This window comes from Boleophthalmus pectinirostris, unplaced genomic scaffold, assembly GCF_026225935.1.
Source record: "Boleophthalmus pectinirostris isolate CB_2022bp ecotype Guang Dong unplaced genomic scaffold, ASM2622593v1 HiC_scaffold_5, whole genome shotgun sequence".
Classification (NCBI taxonomy): Eukaryota; Metazoa; Chordata; class Actinopteri; order Gobiiformes; family Gobiidae; genus Boleophthalmus; species Boleophthalmus pectinirostris.
This window is the reverse complement of record NW_026571404.1, coordinates 782,526-792,525: the sequence shown is the minus strand read 5'-3', so window position 1 is coordinate 792,525 and position 10,000 is coordinate 782,526. Positions and strand designations below refer to the sequence as shown.

General features: G+C 43.1%; 1 protein-coding gene across 1 annotated transcript in view; it reads right to left on the bottom strand.

Moving 5' to 3' along the window:
* The window catches only part of edaradd (EDAR-associated death domain), an 18,904-nt gene that overhangs the window by 7,553 nt on the left and 1,351 nt on the right, over nt 1–10,000 (bottom strand). Inside the window, exons 2-3 of the mRNA XM_055162768.1 lie at nt 3,288–3,343; nt 454–496 (exon numbers count right to left, since the gene is read on the bottom strand). Coding sequence (XP_055018743.1) covers nt 454–496; nt 3,288–3,343 — 99 coding nt within the window. The remainder of the gene's footprint in view (nt 1–453; nt 497–3,287; nt 3,344–10,000) is intronic.

Here is a 10,000-nt window from a genome sequence, read left to right as displayed (position 1 = left end):
GTTGGTCCGGTCATTGGTCGTTGGTCATTGGTCATTGGTCGTTGGTCGGTCGTTGGTCGTTGGTCATTGGTCGTTGGTCGTTGGTCGTTGGTCGTTTATCTTGAATTTAGCAGAATTTAAAGCATTTTATCTCAAACTGAGCCTCATAAACTTATTTCCAGCCCATGAGCTCTGAGCAGAGACGCTTCAGTCTCGTCTGGAGTCGATTATTTGAAGAAAACTTGTTCAGTAAAATGATTTTCTGCCTGGACACAACTTTTCAAATCTTTAAACTAATTTTCTGATTGATTTAAGTGTTTATAGTTAAACTTTTTGCAGTGCAGGTTCATGATGAGGAACATTAGAACATGAGAGAAGGTTCAAAGTGGATTTTGCAGAACATTTCCTCTTGAATGTGTCTCTAGATGTGGAGCAGTTTGAGAGTTTGAGATCCAGAGTTTGGTCCAGACTCACCGTGAGGATCTGTGACCTGCACCGGGTAGTTCTGCTCCAGAGACTGAAACAAACACAAACATGTCAGAGACGAGGCCGAGACGGGAAAAGTCCACACGAAGACCCAGGTCCTGGTCCGAGCAGGTCTCACTCGGACCTCAGGCTCAGGTCTGGGTCTTTCTCTGGATTTTTAAATCTCCAAAAGTCAAAAATCAAATCCACAAATGTTTTTCTCCTGATCATTTTATCTGAGTCAAACTCCACTCTCCAACATCTGAGTTTAGACCTGGTTTAGTCCTGGTTTAGTCCTGGTTCAGTCCTGGTTCAGTCCTGGTTCAGGACTAGTCTGGGCCTGTCTCTGGATTTGTAAAAATCACTGAAGATCTGAGAGCGCGAGGAAAGGATAAGCCCCGCCCCCGAGTTAAAACCTGGGCAAGTCCGGACTCAGGACAGAATAAGGACTAAACCAGGACTAAACCAGGACTGAACCAGGACTGAACCAGGACTGAACCAGGACTGAACCAGGACTAAACCAGGTCTAAACCAGGACTGAACCAGGACTGAACCAGGTCTTAAACTGGTCGGGTCTGGGTCGACAGGAGCAGGTTTGTGCGTTTGGAGTAAAATCATGAAACAAACCTGGAGTTGTGTTTTTCTCTCAAACTGAAAACACTCTGTTCCACCTGGTGATGTCATCATGTGGTGACACAGGACGTGCTCCACCTTGTTTTTAAACTCCACACACCTTCACTAAAATCATCTGGATCAGTTTTTCAGTCCTGGAGTTTCTGATCTCGACTGAACTAAAGAGAAAAGGAGCTGAGAACTTAAACTACCACTTGATGACATCACAAGGTGGAGCAGAGCGTTTGGAGACGTAAACAGACTCAGAATAAAGATTTACTCAAACAAACACAAGTCCAACTCTGAGTGTGACCAGAAGAACAGAAGAATAGAAGAACAGAAGAAACAGAAGAACAGAAGAAGAACAGAAGAACAGAAGAAACAGAAGAACAGAAGAAGAACAGAAGAACAGAAGAACAGAACAGAAGAACAGAAGAACAGAAGAACAGAAGAACATGAGTTTAATGTCACAGTTTCAGTTTTGGATAAAACAGATCAGTGTTTCCCAAAGTGCCCCCCCCCCCCCCCACACACACACACACACAGACACACACACACACACAGACACACACACACACACACACACAGACACACACACACACAGACACACACACACACACACACACACACACACACAGACACACACACACACACACAGACACACACACACACACACACACACACACACACACACACACACACACACACACACACACACACACACACACAGACACACACACACACACACACACACACACACACAGACACACACACACACACACACAGACACACACACAGACACACACACACACACACACACACAGACACACACACACACACACACACAGACACACACACACACACACACACACACACACACAGACACACACACACACACACACACACAGACACACACACACACACACACACACACACACACACAGACACACACACACACACACACACACACACACACACAGACACACACACACACACACACAGACACACACACACACACACACACACACACACACACACACAGACACACACACACACACACACAGACACACACACACACACACAGACACACACACACACACACACACACACACACACACAGACACACACACACACACACACACACACACAGACACACACACACACACACACACACACACATGTCCTCGTGTCGCTCAGGAAACATAAACTGTTCAAGATTCATTTTCTTTGTTTCTGAACTTTGTTGTTTTTCTCTCTGTTGTTTTGTTGTTGTTTACGTCATCAGCTGATCAGCTGACACGCGCCTGTCTTATGGGACATACACGTGCACGTGGAGCGCGCGCACGCCGCCTCACCGCGGAGCCGCTCGCGCTGTTCGGGGCCTGAAGGACGAAACACGGATTCTGAAGTGACCTGAGCTCGGACACGGAGCTGAGGACCAGATCGACCCGGTGAGATCCAACCATGTTCTTTACCTTACGCCTCCAGGTCCTTTGGATATAGAAACTTTTATGAAGAATTGATAAGAAACTGTTTAAAAAAGTTCTGCGGAGGGATTCGGGTCGAGGTGCGGAGGTTCTGGAGGAAATAAATCAAACTATAAATAAAAGTATAAACTTTGTTTGTGAAAAGCTCGTGGGAAGTTGAGGTGGTTTTATGTCATTTCGAGACAAAGCAACGTTTCCTTTGTCTTTGTTTGATTTCATTTATTTCAATCAGAGTCATTAAAGGGAAACAGTTAAAGAACAAGTTCTGAGGCTTTTACTCTGATCTCACTACAGATGTTCAAATGTTCAAATATTAACTCATGTTTGCATCATTTCTAATCTTTTTGTAAATATTTTATTGACTATTTTGTTCCAGTTTTGCTGTTTCAAGAGAAAGTTGAAAAGAAAAAGAAATGTTCTATATTTAAAGTTCAAACAGGAGGAACAGGAGAAAGAGGAGGAACAGGAGGACCAGGAGGACCAGGAGGACCAGGAGGCTTCTGGATCCTTTTGTTTCTGTTTTAGGTTTTTCATGGTTTAAACTGAAGTACAAATGTTCAGAAACATGATCAAATCTCCTCATTCATGTTCAGTAATGAAAAAATCCAACTTTATTTTGTGATTTAACAATAATGTTTATTGACTTGAGTCACGAAAGTTTTAAACCGACTTTTAAAATATGAATCCCCAGAAAAAAGTTTGGGAAACACTGATGTAAAACTTTAAAACTTTTAAAAAACTCACAATTTCTGCCACAAAACAAGTGGTGTCTGTGTCCTCCACCGGCTCAGCGCTGCCATCTGAAACACACACACACACACACGTCACACGTCACACGTCACACGTCACACTCACCTGGAGGAAACTGAACTCAACACCAACGAACAGACTCCAGACTCGATACTCGATACTCGATACTCGATACTCGATACTCGATACTCGATACTCGATACTCGAGACTCGATACTCGATTCTGATTCTGATCCCAGGATGAAAATTAAAATCCTCTTTCTTTACACAATTTCCTGTGATTTTTCACATTAAATCAATGAACTTTCTTTTCTGTTCCCATGTGTAAAACCAGAAACTAAACCAGGTCTAAACCAGGTCTAAACCAGGTCTAAACCAGGACTAAACCAGAACTAAACCAGGACTAAACCAGGACTAAACAAGAACTAAACCATGTCTAAACCAGGTCTAAACCAGGTCTAAACCAGGACTAAACCAGAACTAAACAAGAACTAAACCAGGACTAAACCAGGACTAAACAAGAACTAAACCAGGTCTAAACCAGGTCTAAACCAGGACTGAACCAGGACTAAACAAGAACTAAACCAGGTCTAAACCAGGACTAAACCAGGTCTAAACCAGGTCTAAACCAGGACTAAACAAGAACTAAACCAGGTCTAAACCAGGTCTAAACCAAGTCTAAACCAGGACTAAACCAGGACTAAACCAGGTCTGAACCAGGTCCATGTGCTCTTAAACTTGTTCTGATCCAGTTATAGTTCATTCTAAAGGTTCTAAAGGTTCTAAAGGTTCTGCTCCGTCCTGTCACTGGGACTTTTTGAGGATCCAGACCGGAGGAAAATGAGGATCTAGTTTTGATTCATGTTTTAATATCAATTAGGGATTTTCGATTCTTTTGGCAAAACTACTTTCGTCTGAAATACTAATTCTCTGATTAGACCTGGTTCAGTCCAAGTTTAGACCTGGTTTAGTCCAAGTTTAGTCCAATTTTAGTCCAAGTTTAGTCCTGTTTTTTTTCAGAAAAGGTTCTGTTCTGTCAGTGGGACTTTTTAGTATCGATACCTGTTAAAAATGAGGATCAAGTTTCAATATTAGTTTTAATATCGTTTAGATCTGACCTGTAACGTGGCCTTTTGCTGTGACCTGCTCGTCTCGTCTCCCTGGTGATAAATCGGTTTAATCTGTTCTAGAAATGTTACGCAGTGCAGCTTTAAATACTACAAAGCTCCAGCAGCTGATGTGGGGCTGAACATTGATTATTTCTGGAGTCGAAACCTGAACAGTGTGACTCAGATCGGGTCACGGGTCATGACACGGTGCCTCAGATCGGGTCATGACACGGTGCCTCATTTGCATAAAGAGGAGTCCGTGTTTGACTCCGCCCACACGTCCTGTTCCTCTACGCGCTGACAGGAAGTGACCTCATCGTCTGTGGCCAAAACTGAAAGTGCTCACGGAAAAAATAAAACGGTTAAAGGTCAAAAAAAACAGACGAAGGACAGACAGACCGAGGAAAAGTGTAACAAGGAACATGTTGAGAACGTGCAGAACATCATGTTCACCGGCCTCCACATGACACACACTTTTATTATTAGAGCAGAAGTGTGAGTGTGTGTTATTATTAGAGCAACACCAAAGTTCAAATCAGAGCTGGGATTTTTTTTAAATGTACGTCTGTGATATCTGAATCATGACATAGTTTGACCTTGTATGGAAAATGTTTGAAATGCACCTAATTTTACATTGAGGCTGTAAGACAATTTAAGTAATTTATCCTAAAATTATGTCTACTTGTCTTCATAGTCTCTAAATGCTGTCTTAACTGGTGTGTACTAACCTTTATAGTCTCTAAATGCTGACTAACTGGTGCGTACTGACCTTCATAGTCTATAAATACTGTCTAAACTGGTGCGTACTAACCTTCATAGTGTCTAAATGCTGACTAACTGGTGCGTACTAACCTTCATAGTGTCTAAATGCTGACTAACTGGTGCGTACTAACCTTCATAGTGTCTAAATGCTGACTAACTGGTGCGTACTAACCTTCATAGTCTCTAAATGCTGACTAACTGGTGCGTACTAACCTTCATAGTCTCTAAATGCTGACTAACTGGTGCGTACTAACCTTCATAGTGTCTAAATGCTGACTAACCGATGTGTACTGACCTTCATAGTCTATAAATACTGTCTAAACTGGTGCGTACTAACCTTCATAGTGTCTAAATGCTGACTAACTGGTGCGTACTAACCTTCATAGTGTCTAAATGCTGAACTGGTGCTGTAGTGTCTAAATGCTGACTAACTGGTGCGTACTAACCTTCATAGTCTCTAAATGCTGACTAACTGGTGCGTACTAACCTTCATAGTGTCTAAATGCTGACTAACTGGTGCGTACTGACCTTCATAGTCTATAAATACTGTCTAAACTGGTGCGTACTAACCTTCATAGTAATGCTGACTAACTGTGTACTAATGCTAAATGCTGACTAACTGGTGCGTACTAACCTTCATAGTGTCTAAATGCTGACTAACTGGTGCGTACTAACCTTCATAGTCTCTAAATGCTGACTAACTGGTGCGTACTAACCTTCATAGTGTCTAAATGCTGACTAACTGGTGTGTACTGACCTTCATAGTCTATAAATACTGTCTAAACTGGTGCGTACTAACCTTCATAGTGTCTAAATGCTGACTAACCGATGTGTACTGACCTTCATAGTGTCTAAATGCTGACTAACCGATGTGTACTGACCTTCATAGTCTATAAATACTGTCTAAACTGGTGCGTACTAACCTTCATAGTGTCTAAATGCTGACTAACTGGTGCGTACTAACCTTCATAGTGTCTAAATGCTGACTAACCGATGTGTACTAACCTTCATAGTCTCTAAATGCTGACTAACCGATGTGTACTAACCTTCATAGTCTCTAAATGCTGACTAACCGATGTGTACTGACCTTCATAGTCTATAAATACTGTCTAAACTGGTGCGTACTAACCTTCATAGTCTTTAAATGCTGACTAACCGATGTGTACTAACCTTCATAGTGTCTAAATGCTGACTAACCGATGTGTACTGACCTTCATAGTCTATAAATACTGTCTAAACTGGTGCGTACTAACCTTCATAGTGTCTAAATGCTGACTAACTGGTGCGTACTAACCTTCATAGTGTCTAAATGCTGACTAACCGATGTGTACTAACCTTCATAGTCTCTAAATGCTGACTAACCGATGTGTACTGACCTTCATAGTCTATAAATACTGTCTAAACTGGTGCGTACTAACCTTCATAGTCTTTAAATGCTGACTAACCGATGTGTACTAACCTTCATAGTCTCTAAATGCTGACTAACCGATGTGTACTGACCTTCATAGTCTATAAATACTGTCTAAACTGGTGCGTACTAACCTTCATAGTGTCTAAATGCTGACTAACTGGTGCGTACTAACCTTCATAGTGTCTAAATGCTGACTAACCGATGTGTACTAACCTTCATAGTCTCTAAATGCTGACTAACCGATGTGTACTGACCTTCATAGTCTATAAATACTGTCTAAACTGTTGCGTACTAACCTTCATAGTCTCTAAATGCTGACTAACTGGTGCGTACTAACCTTCATAGTCTTTAAATGCTGACTAACTGGTGCGTACTAACCTTCATAGTCTCTAAATGCTGACTAACTGGTGCGTACTAACCTTCATAGTGTCTAAATGCTGACTAACTGGTGCGTACTGACCTTCATAGTCTCTAAATGCTGACTAACTGGTGCGTACTAACCTTCATAGTGTCTAAATGCTGATTAACTGGTGTGTACTAACCTTCATAGTCTCTAAATGCTGACTAACTGGTGCGTACTAACTGGTGCTAAATGCTATAAATACTGTCGTACTAACCTTCATTGTGTCTAAATGCTGACTAACTGGTGCGTACTGACCTTCATAGTCTATAAATACTGTCTAAACTGGTGCGTACTAACCTTCATGTCCAAAAGCCTTAGAGTTTAGTTTGAGTCAGTCTTTCAGGGGTTAGAGTCTAGGAAGTGTGGAAGACAGGATTAGTTTTTGCTGAGTAAAGGTCCAGATACAGAAGTATGAAATCTATGAATACAAATACCACATTTTTATTAGTTATTATTATTATTTAGTTATAAAAACAGAGTCAAACATATAAATGGTGATAATAAATTCTAAAGAAGTCGAGAGAAAATAAGAGGCATAATTATATAAATGTAAAGGAACGAGTCAAAATAAAATCGAAAAAGTTATTTTAAAAAATCTCAGCTGTAAAGCAAAGGTCAGGAGGTCATGAGAAGCCCAGAGTTTCACGGCTCTTACACACACACACACACACACACACACACACACACACACACACACACACACACAGACACACACACACACACACACACACACACACACACACACACACACACACACACACACACACACACACACACACACACACACACACACACACACACACACACACACACAGACACACACACACACACACACACACACAGACACACACACACACACACACACACACACACACACACACACACACACACACACAGACACACACACACACACACACACACACACACACACACACAGACACACACACACACACACACACACACACACAGACACACACACACACACACACACACACACACACAGACACACACACACACACACACACACACACACACACAGACACACACACACACACACACACACACACACACACACACACACACAGACACACACACACACACACACACACAGACACACACACACACACACACACACACACACACACACAGACACACACACACACACACACACAGACACACACACACACACACACACACACAGACACACACACACACACACACACACACACACACAGACACACACACACACACACACACACACACACACACACACACACACACAGTCACTGTTTCTCCACTTTTATTTTCTACTTTTTTCCACAAACTTCCTCTTCCCTGTAAAACTCTGAGTCAGAATCAGTGTCTTTACTTCACTGCACACGGTCGACTCACGGACTGACTTCTGTCTCTGTCTGTGTGTGTGTGTGTGTGTGTGTGTGTGTGTCTGTGTGTGTGTGTGTGTGTGTGTGTGTGTGTGTGTGTGTGTGTGTGTGTGTGTGTGTGTGTGTGTGTGTGTGTGTGTGTGTGTGTGTCTGTGTGTCTGTGTGTGTCTGTGTGTGTGTGTGTGTGTGTGTGTGTCTGTGTGTGTGTGTGTGTGTGTGTCTGTGTGTGTGTGTGTGTGTGTGTGTGTGTGTGTGTGTCTGTGTGTCTGTGTGTGTCTGTGTGTGTGTGTGTGTGTGTGTGTGTGTCTGTGTGTGTGTGTGTGTGTGTGTGTGTGTGTGTGTCTGTGTGTGTGTGTGTGTCTGTGTGTGTGTGTGTGTGTGTGTGTGTCTGTGTGTGTGTGTGTGTGTGTGTGTGTGTGTGTTCTGTGTGTGTCTGTGTGTGTGTGTGTCTGTGTGTGTGTGTGTGTGTGTGTGTGTGTGTGTGTGTGTGTGTGTGTGTGCTGTGTGTGTGTGTGTGTGTGTGTGTGTGTGTGTGTGTGTGTGTGTGTGTGTGTGTGTGTGTGTGTGTGTGTGTGTGTGTGTGTGTGTGTGTCTGTGTGTGTGTGTGTGTCTGTGTGTGTGTGTGTGTGTGTGTGTGTGTGTGTGTGTGTGTGTGTGTGTGTGTGTCTGTGTGTGTGTGTGTGTGTGTCTGTGTGTGTGTGTGTGTGTGTGTGTGTGTCTGTGTGTGTGTGTGTGTGTGTGTGTGTGTGTGTGTGTGTGTGTGTGTCTGTGTGTGTGTGTGTGTGTGTGTGTGTGTGTCTGTGTGTGTGTGTGTGTGTGTGTGTGTGTGTGTGTGTGTGTGTGTGTGTGTGTGTGTGTGTGTGTGTCTGTGTGTGTGTGTGTGTGTGTGTGTGTGTGTGTTGTGTGTGTGTGTGTGTGTGTGTGTGTGTGTGTGTGTGTGTGTGTGTGTGTGTGTCTGTGTGTGTGTGTGTGTGTGTGTGTGTGTGTGTGTGTGTGTGTGTGTGTGTGTGTCTGTGTGTGTGTGTGTGTGTGTGTGTGTGTGTGTGTGTGTGTGTGTGTGTGTGTGTGTGTGTGTGCTGTGTGTGTGTGTGTGTGTGTGCTGTGTGTGTGTGTGTGTGTGTGTGTGTGTGTGTGTGTGTGTGTGTGTGTGTGTGTGTGTGTGTGTGTGTGTGTGTGTGAGGTGAGGTTCTAATCCCTGTCCTGTGTTGTGGTGTGTTGCTTGTTCAGACTTGTTACATTCCTCAGACTCAGAGCAGAGTCGCTCTGCTGTGTCCACTGACGAACCTCCGCCAAACAACACCGAACCAAACGACACCGAACCAAACGACACCGAACCAAACGACACCGAACCAAACGACACCGAACCAAACGACACCGAACCAAACGACACCGAACCAAACAGAGAACCAGACACGAACTAAGACACGAAACGATTCTAAAACCAGGATTGAAACTTTTTTAACCTCTTTTTTCGCAGCTCTGGATCCTGTGGGTCGAACATGAAAAGTATTTAAAACTTCATTCTCTTTTTGAGCAGCAGAAACGATGAGACACGAACATGAAGACGTCCTCATGTTTGTGATAGAACAAAAAAGTCCCATTTTCAGAACCTTTCCTGAATGTGTCTAGAACCGTCTGGA